This window comes from Bos grunniens, chromosome 11 (genome assembly GCF_055505025.1).
Source record: "Bos grunniens cultivar Pamir isolate PY7600 chromosome 11, Bosgru_T2T1.0, whole genome shotgun sequence".
NCBI classification, from domain to species: Eukaryota; Metazoa; Chordata; class Mammalia; order Artiodactyla; family Bovidae; genus Bos; species Bos grunniens.
Genome location: NC_141175.1, coordinates 1,555,167 through 1,570,262, shown reverse-complemented (window position 1 = coordinate 1,570,262; position 15,096 = coordinate 1,555,167). Strand labels below are relative to the sequence as shown.

The following is a 15,096-nucleotide window of genomic DNA, read 5'->3' as shown; positions in this document are numbered from 1 at the left end:
GGACTCGGGCGAGTCACAGGTCCTGTCTTGGCATTTTCCCGGGGTGGGGCAGGGGCAGGGGCGGAGGCCTGCGGGCTTCACGGGACGAAGCGGCAGGCAGAGGCAGGGAGGACCCGGGCTGAGGCAGGGAGGACCCGGGCTGAGGCGTGCAGGAAGTGCAGACTCCCAGAGGTGTGGACCCCTGCCCGGAGGGTGGACAGCGCGAGCCTAGAGCGGGCACCCCACTGAAGAGAAAGAGGGCGACCAGATGCGTGCAGGGCCCCCCCACCGCAGACACTCCCCAGAGGGGCCCAGGGAGGACAGCACAGAGTAACTAAATACTGTTTAATTCCCCTCCCCCCAGCGCCCGAAGCCCTACTCAGGTGGGGGGGGCGGCTCCTCCAGGGTCGGGTCCATGGTGATGGTCACGAGGCCATGCTCTTCCAGGGGCTGCATCATGGGGACCGCCATGTCGGGGTCCATGAGGTGGGACTCCACGTGCACCGTGCGCAGGTCCATGCGGTCTTCCTGCACCCCGAAGTGCCCCACCATCCTGCGCAGCACGGCCTGGTCAGGCCGGCTGCAGGCCGCCCCGGCCACCCAGGCTTCCACCTCCCGGGGGCCTCCACCTCCCAGGGGCACAGCTCACCCTTGGGGCCCTCCCCTGGGGTCACTCACCTGCTGTCCATGTGTGCAGGGCACGTTTCACTGGGGTGGGGGGGATAAAGGTGAGGCGTGAGTCTGTGAACAACGCAGCTGGCCTCCAAGCGTCCAGAGGTGCCCCCCCTCCACCTCTCCCTAACCCAGTCTGAGAGACATCCTTCCCAAGTCCTGCTGACCTCACCCGGTGAGACTGGGAGGCTGGGGGGACAGCTTGACCCACAGTCCCCACCCGCCCCCCGCCGGTCAGCCCTGGGATTCACGCACCCCTTGGCTCGAATGACACCAACGGCCACGATGACCAGGGCGCAGAAGCAGCTAGCACTGATGCCCGCCAGCACCACCAGCAGGGCGATGAGGGCCTCGCGGCTGAGGCCGAGGCTGCACTCGCAGTAGGCTCCAGCTGCAGAGACACGGCCGGGCAGCCAAGGGGCCCGAGTCACCTGCCAGTGGCCGACCCGTGAACCCCGCCCCCGCGGCCCCTGGGCCTGGCTGGGCATGGCCGGGGCTGGGGGAGGCCGCACCTGCAGCAGGGATGAGCAAAAGGGACAGGCACATGAGGCCGAGGGGGCCGCCGAGCAGGCGGGAGTCGGGCTGGGGACAGGCGGCCATGTCCAGCCCCCGGCCCGCCGCACGCCTCTGGCCGGAGCTCGGCGGAAGGCGCTGACCTCACAATGGAGCTGTGAGGCAGGGAGGGCGGGGGCAGGGCCTCTCCTGGAGCTTCGCTGCCCTGGGAGCTGGGGGCCTCGGGGAGCCCTGGGCAGTTGGTCCCCAGGATGGACAGGGCTGATAGGGCGGCCTGGAGTGCCCCGGCCAGGTCTGAGGCAGGGTGGCGGCGGGGCTGCCCTGGCCTTGGGGGAGGACCACTTCATGGGAAGCGGTACCACCTGTACTGGGGCCCCTGGGGGCAGGGAGGCGGCGGCCTGGAAAGCCCACAGTGGGCAAGCCCCAGCCTCTGTTTGTCAGGATGAGGGCTGCAGCAGCTTGGTGGAGGGAGGCTGGCCTGGGGTGCAGCTGACTAATGTCCCCACACTCCCCAGAGCAGGAGGCCTGGGCCTGGGACCTGGCAGTGTTCGCAGAACACCCTTGAGCAGGCGGCTCTTAAACCACTATGACAGCGTCTGGAGCTCTGGGTTAGTTGTGTTGTTAGTTAGAACTCATGGCCAGCTCTGCGGTCTGTTCCCTGTGTGACCTTCCCACACACCAGACAAGTGCGGCTCGTGGGAGCTCCAAGTTAACCTCAGCCCTTCCCCTAAGGACCTGGCAAGCAAACTCAGGCAGCAGGAGGAAATACCTGTCCCACACCTGACCCTCCAAGGCACTGGGGGCTGCAGCCAAACCCTGGTTGCCAGGGACTTCCCTGACCCTCGCACGGTGCCACTTCCTGGGGGCGGCTCCTGGCACACCTCTGCACCCGATGACTGAGGCAGTGACTTGAGACGCTGGGTTTCACACGCTCGTGCAGAGTCCAGAGGGACTTGGGGCAGGTGTGCCCATGCCCAGGGGCCGGCAATGCCACCCTGCCAGGCCGGTCCAGCCGGTTTCACCCAGGCTAGGACAACGAAGACAGGCCCAGCCCAGTGCCAGGCAGGAAGTCCTCTTCCCGTGACCACAGCACAGCCCCCGGGTGGTCCGAGTCCAAAGGGGACACCTGCCAGCCCCTCACCATCCACAGACCCCTCAGGCTCTGCGAGGCCCTCCACGTCTTCCTTCAAACCCCGTGGCAAACCCCAACCTGGGGCGTAAGGAGTCTTAGAGCGAGCTCCTGGTGGCCCTGCGGTCAGGGCTCCGGGTGCCCCTGCCACGGCTGGGGTTCAGTCCCTGATCGGGGAATCGAGACCCCAGATGACCCTTGGTGTGGCCAAAAAAAAGGGAAGGGCCCTGGAAGCAAAGCCAGCACTGGGGCCCTCAAGCAGAACAGGACAGGAGGGGCGCTGGGGTGAGACCGGGGGAGCCAGGGGGCCTGGGACGCCCTGCGGAGGGGGTGGGCAGTGCAGACGCTTGTCCTGAAGGGCCTTTGTCACCTGGGGCGGCAGTGCCACCAGGATTGAGCGGGTCCAGCCAGACAAGCTGAATGAATGAAGGTTGGGCTGCAGTGCCTGTGATGCTCAGCACAGCTTGAAGGCCTCAGGCCTGGCACCAACACCCACCCCACCGCCTCCTGGGAGCTGGGGCGGGGCCCGTGCTGGGCCTCCAGAGCGGCTGGATGGGGCCTGTGCGCAGCCCTGGGGGCGGCTGGCTCCCTGGGCCCGGCCTCTCCCTTGGGGGAACAGCCTGGCCCCCGGGCACCCCCAAGCACACCTCAGGGGCGTGGGAGGGGTGGGTCTTTCAGAAAGCACGCCTCACTGTCAGCCCCCAGCACTGACTGCTAGACCACAGCGGGGACACAGGCAGCCCCTCGCGCTGCAGATGCGAGGGGCCACCTGTCTGCCCACCCGCCTCACACGTTCTGACAACACCCTGGGGCCACAGGAGCCCTGGGGCTCTCAGCCCAGCACTGGGGTCTGGACCCTCAGGCCGGGTAGAGGGAGGGGGACCCGAGTTCTCTCCAAGGCCAGAGGGGTGAGGCCAGGGCTGGGGGCCCTTGGGCAGAGATCCAGGAGGTCTGTTTCCCAGTTGGCTGCCCCTCATTGGCCGGAGCCACGAGCCTGACGTGGGTTTTCGTTAGCCACGGTGACCGGACACTCATGTGCCAGGACTCCTCCCGGCCTGGAGCCCACACAGGTGTGCAGCCCCCACCTGCTGGGGGGACCCTCTCTGCCTGGATGCGAGGAGGCCAGATGTGCAGAACCGGAGCACACGCCCAGAGTCGGCGGCGCGGGGAGGGCCTGAGCATGTGTCCCTGGGGCCACAGAGCTGACACGACACGGAGCATGAAGAACCATCTCTTTACTCGCATTCTGGGGGGGCGCGGGCGGGGCCTGGCGGCGGCTCAGCCACAACTCTTGGGCAGGCGGTAGACGCCGGCGGAATAGACGAGCTGCTGGTCGCGCACCTTCCTCTGCAGGAAGCCCTGGAGCTCCTGCAGGTCGATCTCGGCCAGCGCGGGGCCGGTGACCACGAACATGCGCAGCATGCTGTAGATGCGCTCCAGCGACAGGCTCTCCAGGTTGGTCAGCATGGCCTGGATGTACGTCCAGAAGAGCTGGGGGAACAGCCACGGTCAGGCCGCCCCGCCCCACCCCCGCCCCCCGCCCCCCGCCCCCGCGGGCGGGCCGGGCGCACCAGCAGCTCCTCCTCCTTCTGGTCGGCTTGCGAGGCCAGGCCCGAGTCGCTCTCGTCGTCGCTGTCGACCAGCACCATGTTATCTCGGTCCTGCGGCCGCTCTTCCTCCACTACCGAGAAGGTGCCGGCCGGCTCCTCGCGCAGCACGCCCTGCTGCAGCCACACGGACAGGCGGCGCCGCAGCAGCGCGGCCGGCATCTTCACCGCCTCGCTCAGCTCCTCCAGGCCCCAGCTGGCTGCGGGCAGGCGGCGGGCGTGGGCGGGCGGGCTCCGCTGTGCCCCTCGCGGGCCCAGCTCGGCAGGACCTGGGGGAGGGGCTGGCGGCGGGGAGCCGCTCGGGCCCGCCCACCCTCCTCGGGAAACGGGGCGTGTCCTCCTAGGGGCGTGGCTGAGGCGGGGCCGGCTGGGGTGGGGCGGGGCCGGCTGGGGTGGGGTGGGGTGGGGTCGGGGGTGGGCGCGGCTGGGGAGCTCACCTTGGTCCTGGAAATACAGCAAGACCACAGCCTGCACCGGGGTCACCGCCACGGACAGGGTGCGGTCAGCCAGCTCCACGTCCATTGTCACCAAGCCCAGGGTGTGCTTCCAGCTGAGCGTCCGCATGGCCTGGGGAGGACAGGGTCAGCGCGGGCCGTTCGGCGGGTCCCGCTGGACCAGGCTTTACAACCTGGGAGCAGGCGGGGAAGGGCTCCACCCCCACCCGGCGGGTGGCAGCTGCAGTGGCAGCCAAACCAGCACCCGGTGGGGTTCCAGTTTCCTCCCCTCAGCAAGCAGCACCCAACAGCCAGGCCACCGTGTCCCCACGAGACATGCCCACTTCTTGATCCCAGGATCTCAGAACGTGACCTGACCTGCAGATGTTGGTAGGGAAGACAAGGTCTGGGAGGGACGCGGGCCCTAACCTAATAGACCGGTGTACCTGTCAGAGGGTGGGTGCGCAGACACGGGAAGCAGAGTGGAGCTGGAAGATGGGGGAGGGACTGGTCTGCAGCCTCCAGGAGGCCCGCAGCCCCGCCCAGCCCTCCACCACAGACCCAGCCTACAGGGCCAGGAGCAGGTCCTACCGCTCTGCCACCTGGCGAGCAGGCTTTGTCACGGCCACCGCGGAATGGTGATAGACCTCAGTGCGGGCGGAGCGTGCTGCTGGAGCAAGCACCTTTCCCAGAAACACAGCTCTGGCTGTGGCGCTGGGGGAGGGGAGGACTTGGAACGTTCTGAGCTGCGTGCTCGTGAAGCCAGGGTTGCCCTGGGGAGACTACAGGGAGAAACACAACCCAAAAGGCCCTTCCGGTGAGGCCTGTCGCAGCGCCCCTGGAAACGACTGCAAGGCGGCCGCTGAAGGAACAGCAGAGACAGCTCCGCTGGGGTGAGAGGGCTGGAGGGAGACGCGGGATGCTGGGCTGAGATTTCCAAGTGAAGTGTGGGAAGTGCAGCCTGCAGCTTCCTCACTGCTCGTGTGAACCGAGGGGGAATCCAAGGAGGACCGGCGAGCCCAAAGGAGCGCACCACGCCACGCACCCCGCGACAGAGCGCACCTCCACGGGGCCCGAGAGGGGAGCTGTGTCACAGCCACACCAGCCAGCAGCGTCCCGGGACCAGCACGGGGGGGAGCAGGAGAGGCACGGGAGCCCCGGTCCGGGCACTGGACGCTGAGACCTGCGTGCACGCCCACAGGCTTAGGCCTCAGCAGCAGGGCAGAGATGCTGGCCTGGGTCCCTAAAGGCAGCTTGTTAAGGTACGGTCACACGGAGTGGGGCCTGGGGTCCTCAGAGGAAGAGGGAACTCTGCACCAGACACTGGGAGAGGCCGGGTAACACGAGCTGGGGTCAGAGCGACGCACCCACAGCCAGGAGCACCTGGAGCTCGGCCACCACGAGAGGACAGAGGACCCTCTCTTGGAGCCTGTGGAGGGGGCACAGCCCTGCTAACACCCTGAATTGAGTTTCTGTTGATGTCACAGATGCCCTTGACAGATGCTGCAACTGAGAAAACAGGTCTCTGTCGTGTTTAAGGCACCTGTCTGTGGTCTTTGTTACGGCCACCACCGGGGACACCGGTAGGGTGACTCTGGGCCAAGCGCTGCCCCGAGTCCCGCAGCCTCCACGGCTCTGAAGGGAACGTGATGCTGAAGCTCTCCACAGTCAGCAGCTGGCCGGGTCCTAACCAGGCGCTGTGGCTCCAAACTGTGACCTTTTCAACCCCAACTCGGGTCTGCAGCGGGACAGCTGTGTGGCCAGCAGCAGAGGCCATGACCACCCCCATGTATGCAGCACCGCCCTCGGGCAGGAGACCCGCTGGGGGGAGCAGAGGCCCCCCCAGGCGCTCCAGCACCCAGCTGGAGGACAGCTGTCTCATTGGGCGCACCAACCTGAGAAGGGGGCCGTGTCTGAGTCTGCCTTCGGACCCAGGGGGACGCCCTGGAGGAAGCTGGTGGGGCCTCTCCTGACAGGCGTGCTGGGGCACAGAGGGAGGCTGGGGAGGGCCCCTCAGATGTCTTTAGCCAGGAAGGGGTGTGTGCGGCTGAGGCGGGGAGCACAGGCGGGCTCCAGGACCCTGGCCCCCGCCGCCCTCCCCTGGCTCTGGAAGGAAGCCCCTATGATCAGCTCTCCAGCGCTGAGCCTCTCCCGACTCAGGACCTCAGGTCTTCAACCTTAACAGCCACACCCAGCCCGCCCCGGCGCCGGCTCACAGCAAACCCAGAGGAGCCGCCAAAAACCCCAAGAGAAGCCAGGAGACTCCCTGGAGACACCCACCGAGGCGACACAGTGGGTGTCCTGGGCCAAGCACTGCCACCAGCCCTGGGTTCTGAGAACAAGCGGGCGGACGTTGCAGAGGCAGCCCAGGGTCAAGACTCGCGCCAGCACCGTCGGGCACAGCAGAGCGTGGAGCGTGCGCACACATGGGCTCCAGGGAGAGCCAGAGGGCGTGGATCCCAGAGCAGACACAGGACTCGCCCGAGGCGCCCGCGGCCGCAGCAGCACAGCCCTACCTTCAGCTTCTCGTACTTCCGGCAGTAGACCTCCAGGGCCTCCCTGATGTCCTCGGGGACCTCCAGCTTCTCGTCCTTGAAGGGCGGCCAGAACTCGCTGGACAGGATGACGGCATAGACTCCGAAGGGCGGCTGCTCCTCGGCGGGCCGCTTCTCGTCCTCCTCCCGGATGTTGGCGTTGATGCGGCGCGAGTCCGCCATGTCCTGGGGAGACGGGCCTCCTGAGGGTCTGGGCGGGGGCGGGGACCAGGCGGCTGCGTGGAGCCCGGGCGCCTACCTTGAGCATGACCTCACAGAAGTGCATCGGGGCCTCGCCAAAGCGCAGTTTCAGCAGCTCCACGTTGCGAATCTCCCTGCAAGCACGCGTCTCTGAGGGCTCAGTGCCCCTGCCCCAGCCAGCCCCTGCGGGCGACACCCAGCGCCCTGCACCCCCGTCCCCCAGCCCGGGGGTCCAGGCGGGGGCCCCAGGAGCGGCCACTCCAAGTTCTTGGGCCGTCCCCAGGCACCCAGGCAGCGGTCCAGCACAGGCTGGTCCCTGCCGCGCCTGGGGACCGTGCTCGTCTCCACTGTACACTGGAGCTGACAGAGGACAACTGTCCTGAGTCAGGGCCACGCCTTCCCTGGACGCAGGGCGACCCCGCAGGCCTCACCGCTCAGGGCTGAAGCTGAATTGGTGCAGCAGGCGGTCGGCTAGCAGCGAACGGTACTCATTGATGAAGAGGTCCTTGCTGCCATAGATGCTGACCAGCAGGCTGATGATGTCTGAGGAGCGCCGCTTGGAGCTGGACTTTCCTGGAGGCCAGGCACACGGGCACCTCATACGTGGAAGCGGCACCGTCTGCGCCGAGTAGCCTACCCACTGCACCCCCGCGTGAGGCCTGGCTCTGGGTCCCTGGTGCAGACGTGCCGAAACCTGCCCCTCCTCCAGCGGAAGCAGCAGGGCCAGGGGGCGGGGTGGGGGGGCAGGCAGGGCACCCCCTAGGGCTCTGATGGGGGCCACAGTCCACGTGGGCCCAGCCAGCCAGGGGAAGCACCCTGGGGAACCAGGCCAGGTCGGGCATGGACCAAGGACCTCCTAAAGCTCGAGTGCATGCAGCGACAACCTGGAGGCCAGAGCTCCGACCCGACTGGGCCCCCCTACGACCCCAGGCCTCGCAGGGCTGCCTGACGCTGACCTGGATCTGCATCCACAGGGTCAGGGACCCAGTCCTCCGGCTCGCCAGAGTCGTCCTCACTGTCCTGCCCGGTCTCTAGGCTCGCAGGGTCCGTCTTGGACAGCTCAACAGCCAAGTCGCCCGTCCCATCCGAGTCCCCCGTCAGCCCCGCCACAATCTGCCGCACTGTGTCCTCACGCGTCCTGGTGAACACGAGCCCTCGTCGCCTGCTCCAGCCAACCCCGTGACCCCACCGACCCCCGCAGGCAGCACCCAGCAGGCACATGCTGAAGGCAAGGCCATCAGACTCCACTGCCACCCCCCAAATTTAAAAAGCCACTGTGTCCTGCATCAGGGGCTGAGACGACAAGACACATCCGGGCCAAGCCACGCAGGGCCAGGGGCCAGCAGGCTCAAGTCTCTACTGCCCCAGGGGCTCCTGGCTGGCTGCGCTCCTTGGCCATCAGTCAAGAGGCTGCTCCCCGGGGTGAAAAGGCCAACACAAGACCCGTCCCTCCCATCAGCCCTGGGCCAGCTCGCAAAGAGGCAAAGTTGAGCCTGTGTGTCCATCTGCGCTGACCTGGCTCTTGGCCGGCACACGGGTGTGGTGACCCTGGGCTGCAGGCCCACGGCCAGCACTGGCAAAAGGAAGGCGCCCAGCTGGGCTGCCCAACCTGGGAGGACGCCTGGTGCCCAGGGGACCACGTCCTTTTGCTCCACCAAGGCCTGCAGGGGCTCAGCAGCACAAGTGGGGCTGGGGGCCCTGAGGGTTCCCTCAGCTGCCCCGCGCTCACCGCAGGTACCGGCGAATGGGCTCACAGGCCACCTCCAGGACAACCATGGATGGGTCCAGCACGCGCAGCGCCTTGATAGCAGAGATGTACAGGGTGATGATGTCACACGTGTTCACGCCTGCGGTCGGGACAGGAGACCCCGAGCAACACAGTGACGCGGAGACAGACACCCCGGTCAGGTGACCCACAGGTCCCACTGCGCCGTCACCCCCAGTACGTGATCTGCGGTACTGCCCCTCCTCCAGCCCCACCGCCGGTACTGAAGAGTGGACCTGTTCTCACAGGCTGCGGCAGAACCCCGCCCCCGAGGGCCACAGAAAAGCTTCTTCACCCCTCCCAGGCTCTACCTGGGTGGAGCAGCCGCGTCTCCAGGGCAGCCTTGAGGGACACGAGCAGCTGCGGCCTCTGGTCGGTCCTCTCCAGGCAGTACTTGAGGTCTTCCACAGCGGGCCTGGAATCCGGGAAGTCTGTGGGGAAAGGCTGATCCTGGCACGTGCACACGTGGTGTGCCCACAGACAGGTGGACGGAGGCCTGGAGGGTGAGCGGCCACACCTCCACAGGCTGCAGAGAGAGGCCCTGCGGGGGGCCAGGTGTGGCCCCTGTGCCCTCAGGGGCCCGCACCCTTGAGCACAGCCACCCCGAGGAGCAGATGGGCGGAGCAGAGCCCAAGGGCCAGTGCAGAGCTAGGGGGCAGACAAGGCGCCTCTCCTGCCCAATGTGGATGCTGGGTGGGGCCCGGCTGTGCTCCAGAGGCAGGGGTCCTGGTGTCCCTGACCCCCATCGCAGGCTGAGGGCAGAGGCGAGCGCAGGGGCTCCCGGCGGGCGGGCTGACCTCGGATGATGCTGAAGAGCTCCTCGATGCGCAGGCCGGCGTAGATGCGGTAGAAGAACCTCTGCACGTGGCACCGCCAGCGGCGCAGGGTGGTGCCCGGCTCTGGGGACGCGGGCCTGCTGGGGCCGTCCTGCAGGAACACCTTGCCCAGCCAGCCGACCACTCTCTCAATCCACTGTCGGGAGAGCACAGGTGTGGGGCTCCAGGGCCCAAGCCCAGGGCAGAGGTGCAGCTGCCTGCCACGGGCTGGGCCTTGGGAGCCCCAGGCCACCTGTCCGAGACCAGGAGCACAGTGAGATCAGCAGATGGGGGCCTGAAGGGGCCTCCCAGGGCCTCCCCCCACACACACCAGCACCAGGCTCGTCTCCGGCCACACTAGCTCTCACAGAGAGCGCTGCGTCTGAGTGGACGGACACACCCTGGGGACCGCGCACCCGGCCAGCAGCAAGACGGCCCGGACAGTCTGCCGCCTGGGGACAGGACAGCTATCCCCGGGCCTCCAGGCGTGCGCTACACCCCGCTGCAGGGGCCCCAGCACTGAACACCACCCCACCCTCAGCACTGCAGCGCACACACGTCCTCAGGAGACAGGCAGCAGGATGTAGCAGAGGAGGGCAGGTGGGAAGTGAGGCAGGCTGAGAGCCCCACGGTTGGGCCCAGCTCTCCCACAATGTTGTGCAGCCCAGGGCAGGCCCCAGGCCACGCCCCAACAGCATGGACACCCCAAGGCCCCTCGCTGGGACAGCCCAGACCTTAGGGCTGCCTCTAGCCATGTGGCCCTGCACAGATCTCAGCAAGCATGTCACAGGCTCTTCCTCACTGGCGCCAGGGTGGGCCCAGGATGACCAGCCTCCACCCAGCACCAAGACAGCTTCAGTCACCAGCAGCGCCCTGATTCACCCAGGTCACCACACTCTGCCCACTTCTAAAGCCAAGGCACCTAGTCAGTTTTGCCAGCAGCCTCTTCTCGTCTGTGGGCGGGGGGCAGGGCCTCACCTTATGGAACTCTCGCAGGAAGGAGCGTTCGTACTCCCCCCGACAACGGTCCTCCATCCGCTCCCGGGTCACCTGGTGCAGGGTGCTGGTCACAGCCTCGGCGCTGACCCGCTCCAGCAGACTGAGCCTGTGCCTGGAGGAGAGCCCTGCCCGTGTTGCACACGGCACACGCACCCGCCCCACACCCTCAGCACAGCCTCCTGCAGCCCTCCCGCTGGGGCAAAACCGCATCGGGGAATTCAAGGCAAAGCCGCTGAGATGACAGAGCACCGGTAAGGCACCTCCCGCTCTCCCCAAGGGGTCAGCGTCTCTGGCTACTGGGGTGGAGGCCTCGTCCACCTCCTAACAACGGCCCTCAAACAAAGACGTCACTGCTCCGGCCACGTACACTTTTATTACGTACATCTGTTTACCACAGATGTAGCAGTCTCTGCTTCTCAGTGCTGATCCTGACCCGTGATGGCAGAAACCCCAAGAGAACAAAGCTTCTGTGGAACACGCCACACCCTCAGTCCCGTGAGAAGACTCTGACAGCTGTGCAGCTGCCACGTCACTCAAACTGACAAAACCATCATAAGGGGCCACGGGACGTCCCGAGTGGCCCAGGGGTTAAGAATCCTCCCAATGCAGAGGATACAGGTTCAATTCCTGGTTGGGGAACTAAGATCCCATATGTCATGGGGCAACTAAGCCCCACGCCGCAGCTTCTGAGCCCACAGGCCACAACCAGAGAGAAGCCCGTGCAGCACAGCAAGAGAGCCCACGTGCCACAGCCAAGACCCAACACAGCCAAGTAAATAATGGGAAAGTAGGTATTTTATAGAAGTAAGCATCCACAGAAAGTCAGGGACCCCTATGACACGACCTGGGTCGGACGACAGAATCCTTCCCTCCTCACAAGGCTAGAAAGGCCAGCACTTTGCCCAGCATGCTGGTCTAATCTCTGACTTGCTCTACAGACAAGAAATAGCAACCGTACTTTTCTCAATTCCCAGACAAACGTCATTCCACTTCTGAGAGCTTACAATAGGCACAACAGAATTCTGCTGTGAAACTGAGAATCATGTAGTCTTAGTGTAAGCAAAGTACAAAGTTCTGAGCCAGGGTGAATGACAAATGCACCCATGGCAAGGACAAGAAGCATAAACTCATAGAGCACACACACCCTGAGAACCCTTGGGAACCAGGGCAAGTGGCAGAGACCACCCCCGGCCAGCCATCCAGCTCTCTGCAGGGGCGGGCTGGACCCAGAGGGGCGAGCAGGAGCCGAGAGGGACAGGGACGCAGGGCGCGCAGGCGCAGTACTCACAGGACCTGGCTGAGCCGGTGGAACTGCTCCAGCGCCTGGCGGCACCAGCACCGCTGCTTGTCACTGCCGCAGCCCGCGCACAGCGGGCTCTGCAGAAGGCGGTAGTACCGGCGGCGGGCATACCTGCTGTCCAACTCCCCCTCCAGTTCCGGGTCTGTGCCTCCTTCCCCCTTTCTCTTACTCTGCATGTAAACTCTCAAGAAGCGCCCATAGAGGCGCTGGATCATCTCCTGAAAAGCTCTGGGAGTCGAAAAGAACAGGACGCCTCGCAACGTGGTGTGGACCTTCTCCCGAAGCCCCTGAGCACCGGTGCCCATCAGCAAGCCCAGGCGAGTCCATTTCTCCAGGAGCTCTAGACTACGCAGGTAGGGATCCAGGCGGCTCTCCAGCAGACCGAAAGCATCGAGGAGCAACAGAAGGCACTGGGGTTCGTCCGCACAGTTCTCGCGCTGAGAGATGGCATTCCAGAACTCGAGGGAGATGTTGGCCTGCAGGTCGGTCTGCAGCACCTCTACGAACCACTCCTCCAGGACCGAGTGCAGACCGTGGCCCCTGAGCACTTCCACCGCCGCCCGGAGCTCCTCCTCTTTTGGAGGGACGGCACCGCTGGTCCGGGAGGACGCCTGCAGTACAGAAAACCGTGAGGAGGAGGGGACGCAGCGCGGAGGTGGAGAGGGTGGAGACAGGTAAGGACAAGCGGGAAAGGGACAGCGCGGACGGAAGGCCACTGGAACCCCGCCGCCCTTCGTCGCAGGGACGCAGGCCCACGCGAGGGAAGGGCTGTGGAACACGGAGGGAAGCCAGGACGGACGCCCTCTTCTCGGGCCTCACCAGTCCCAGCGCGGCCGGAGGCACCAGCCCAGTGCTCACGGTGTTCCAGGCCGCCAGCAGCTCCTGCGCAGGCCCCGCGTCACGGCCCGCCTCCGCCGCCGCCGCCATCTGCGACCACCAGCCCCCAGAGCCGCTCGGCGAGGCGCGCCGCGATGACGCCGGGCTGGGCGCGCACGCGCGACGATGACGCACACGGTGCGCGGCGAGAGGCGCAGGGGCGGTGACGCTGCTGGGGGCGGGGCGAGCGGAGATCGTGCGCAGGCGCCGAGGGGGGCGGCAGCGGCGGTTGGGGCGGCGAGGCACGGCGGCGACCATGACCCAGCAAGGCGCGGCGCTGCAGAATTACAACAACGAGCTGGTCAAGTGTGAGTGGCCGCGCGGCGAGGCCGGCGGGCAGGCTGGGAGGGCGGCGGGGTCGCCGGCCTGCGGGCCCGGGCCGGTGCTGGCCCGCAGCGCGCGGTTGTTCCGGCCGGAGCGGCCCGGACTCCGGGCGGAGCCGCGGAGTGGCCGCCCCGAGAGCCGGCGTGTGTGGCGCGAGCAGGGTGCGAGGGCCTGGGCGCGCTCGGCCCCTCAGACAGCATGGGGGCTCGCGCGGGGCCTTCTGAGACGCCAGACGCCCTGGGACGCCGGCCGCCGGCCTGGTCTGGGCGCCCGGGCCTTCACTGGCCTCTCGCCTCGCGCGCTGGGGCCGGCGCTCCCGTTCCCGCCGCAGCCCCCGGCGCCCACCGCGCCCGCTCCCCGCCCGTCCCAGGCATCGAGGAGCTGTGCCAGAAGCGGGAGGAGCTGTGCCGGCAGATCCAGCAGGAGGAGGAGGAGAAGCAGAGGCTGCAGAACGAGGTGAGGCAGCTGACGGAGAAGCTGGCCCGAGTCAACGAGAACCTGGCGCGTAAGATCGCCTCTCGGAACGAGTTCGATCGGACCATCGCGGAGACAGAAGCCGCCTACCTCAAGGTGGGGCTCGGGTCCGGGTGCTGGCCCTGAGGCGCCTAGACAGGTCGTCGGCCCCCGTGGAGTGACAGCGCGGCCTGGGTCCTACTGTTGGCGTCTTGTCGCCGTGTCGCTGGCTCCAGACTGAGCAGCAGCGGCAGCCGGAGGTGTGAGCCGGCTTCCCAGGGTGTGAGCAGTGGGCTTTGGGCTATACTCAGAGGGGAGCAGGGCCCGGCATAGGAGAGGGCGCCGGGCTGTGGCAACCTTCCGACGGGAGGAAGAGTGTTAACTGGCTGGTGTCTCTGTCCGCAGATCCTGGAGAGCTCGCAGACTCTGCTTAGTGTCCTGAAGCGAGAAGCGGGGAACCTGACAAAGGCCACAGCCTCAGAGCAGAAGAGCAGTGGAGGCAAGGAGAGCTGATGAGGCCGCGGGTGGGGGTCCTGCCTGTGGTCAGCGCCCCCCGCAAGCCTGTCTTCAAAGCATCTTTGTTCTTCAGGGAAGCAGCTTTCTCCTTTTGTTGTCTTTGGTGCCAAGAGAGGCAACTGCCAAGCTCCATTGGCTCTGGGTGACAGGATGGCCCTGGGTGTAGCCCACCCAGTGGGGGTCCCAGTCCTGCACTCACGCAGGCTCTGGGGAGGGTAGCTCTGTGCAGGGCCCCCACACCCCCCGGGCTGCAGGGAAGGCCCTGCTTCTAAACTTAGCACCGCAGGAGTCCCCAGACTTCCTCCCTCAGCTGGTAGGTGCCCAGGCAAGTGGGGGAGGGGCCGGGGCCCTTCGTCACCTCAGAGCTTGCCCTGGAGGCCTGTGACTGTCAATAAAGTTTGTTTTTGTAAAGATCCATGCCAGCCTGTTGCCTGTGTAGAGTATGGGGCTGCCAGATGCAAACCGCACCCCCCCCCCGCCCAAGTCAGAACACAAAACCCTGGCCCAGCTGACATGTGGTTCTTTTTGAAGGAGAGAAGAGGGCCTGGAGTGGCTTTCCCTGTGTCCAGCCTTGTTGGCCTCAGGGATAGAGGTAAGGGTGCCCCTGAGCATTTCCTGTGACCTCTGCCACACCCGCTTCCTCTGAGCCTAGCACACAGCCCACACTTCACTGAAGGTGCCACTGCTCCTGGCCTCTAGCATAAGGCTGGGTCTAGGGGACCTTCTTGGCCTTAGAGCCCCCGGGAAGAGCTGCACTCCAGCCCAGGGACTCCGAACGCTGCGGGGCAGCATAGCACCCTTGCTTCCCACTCTCTCTGGTCACAAGCGGCGTCCGTGCAGCCTGGGGCCCAGCCCTCCATCCTGAGTCCTCTGGGCCCATCTCCTTGGCCTGTCAGCCCCGCTGGGGACCCCACAACTGCTGTCTCTTGAGGTCGGGCAGATTGGGAAGCATGTGTCAGTAAAAAAGGTCTACAGAAGT

At 66.3% G+C, this 15,096-nt stretch overlaps 3 protein-coding genes across 5 annotated transcripts; 1 reads left to right on the top strand and 2 right to left on the bottom strand.

Annotated features, from left to right (window-relative positions):
• Positions 1-310: 310 nt before the first annotated feature.
• TMEM210 (transmembrane protein 210) lies at positions 311-1,759 on the bottom strand. Of its 2 annotated transcripts, XM_086324088.1 has the most exons (4): positions 1,164-1,280; positions 907-1,042; positions 658-687; positions 311-532 (listed from the first exon to the last, which is right to left on the bottom strand). In XM_086324088.1, the coding sequence occupies exons 1-4, from the start codon at positions 1,249-1,251 to the stop codon at positions 355-357; spliced, it is 432 nt and encodes a 143-aa protein (XP_086180214.1). In that variant the 5' UTR covers positions 1,252-1,280; the 3' UTR covers positions 311-354. The 2 variants fall into 2 exon arrangements, with proteins under 2 accessions (XP_086180214.1, XP_086180213.1); XM_086324087.1 differs by having other exon boundaries at positions 907-1,759.
• Positions 1,760-3,513: 1,754 nt separating this feature from the next.
• On the bottom strand, positions 3,514-13,298 carry ANAPC2 (anaphase promoting complex subunit 2). Its single transcript, XM_086324067.1, has 13 exons — positions 12,768-13,298; positions 11,937-12,559; positions 10,628-10,760; positions 9,632-9,806; positions 9,146-9,265; positions 8,799-8,916; positions 8,026-8,207; positions 7,501-7,642; positions 7,128-7,203; positions 6,851-7,054; positions 4,338-4,467; positions 3,865-4,100; positions 3,514-3,784 (listed from the first exon to the last, which is right to left on the bottom strand). The coding sequence occupies exons 1-13, from the start codon at positions 13,080-13,082 to the stop codon at positions 3,572-3,574; spliced, it is 2,667 nt and encodes an 888-aa protein (XP_086180193.1). The 5' UTR covers positions 13,083-13,298; the 3' UTR covers positions 3,514-3,571.
• Positions 13,015-14,532, top strand: SSNA1 (SS nuclear autoantigen 1). Of its 2 annotated transcripts, none has more exons than XR_015136029.1 (3): positions 13,015-13,132; positions 13,519-13,861; positions 14,007-14,532. XR_015136029.1 is itself a non-coding variant. In XM_086324093.1 (3 exons), exons 1-3 carry the CDS (start codon positions 13,081-13,083, stop codon positions 14,112-14,114), a joined length of 360 nt encoding a protein of 119 aa, XP_086180219.1. In that variant the 5' UTR covers positions 13,015-13,080; the 3' UTR covers positions 14,115-14,532. The 2 variants fall into 2 exon arrangements, 1 of the variants encoding a protein (XP_086180219.1); XM_086324093.1 differs by having other exon boundaries at positions 13,519-13,718.
• The last annotated feature ends 564 nt before the right edge of the window (positions 14,533-15,096 follow it).

Bases quoted from the DNA above. Each gene is read 5' to 3' on its own strand.
- ANAPC2 (XM_086324067.1), bottom strand. From the start codon at position 13,082: ATGGTCGCCGCCGTGCCTCGCCGCCCCAACCGCCGCTGCCGCCCCCCT. The intron at 9,266-9,631 runs GTCAGCCCGCCC...CTTTCCCCACAG, and splicing joins GCTCTTCAGCATCATCCGAG to ACTTCCCGGATTCCAGGCCC. The intron at 8,917-9,145 runs GTAGAGCCTGGG...TCCCGACCGCAG, and splicing joins GACGCGGCTGCTCCACCCAG to GCGTGAACACGTGTGACATC.
- SSNA1 (XM_086324093.1), top strand. From the start codon at position 13,081: ATGACCCAGCAAGGCGCGGCGCTGCAGAATTACAACAACGAGCTGGTC. The intron at 13,133-13,518 runs GTGAGTGGCCGC...CGCCCGTCCCAG, and splicing joins CAACAACGAGCTGGTCAAGT to GCATCGAGGAGCTGTGCCAG. The intron at 13,719-14,006 runs GTGGGGCTCGGG...CTCTGTCCGCAG, and splicing joins CAGAAGCCGCCTACCTCAAG to ATCCTGGAGAGCTCGCAGAC.
- TMEM210 (XM_086324087.1), bottom strand. From the start codon at position 1,511: ATGAAGTGGTCCTCCCCCAAGGCCAGGGCAGCCCCGCCGCCACCCTGC. The intron at 688-906 runs GTGCGTGAATCC...CCCCCACCCCAG, and splicing joins GGTGTCATTCGAGCCAAGGG to TGAAACGTGCCCTGCACACA. The intron at 533-657 runs GTGAGTGACCCC...CGTGCTGCGCAG, and splicing joins CCTGCACACATGGACAGCAG to GATGGTGGGGCACTTCGGGG.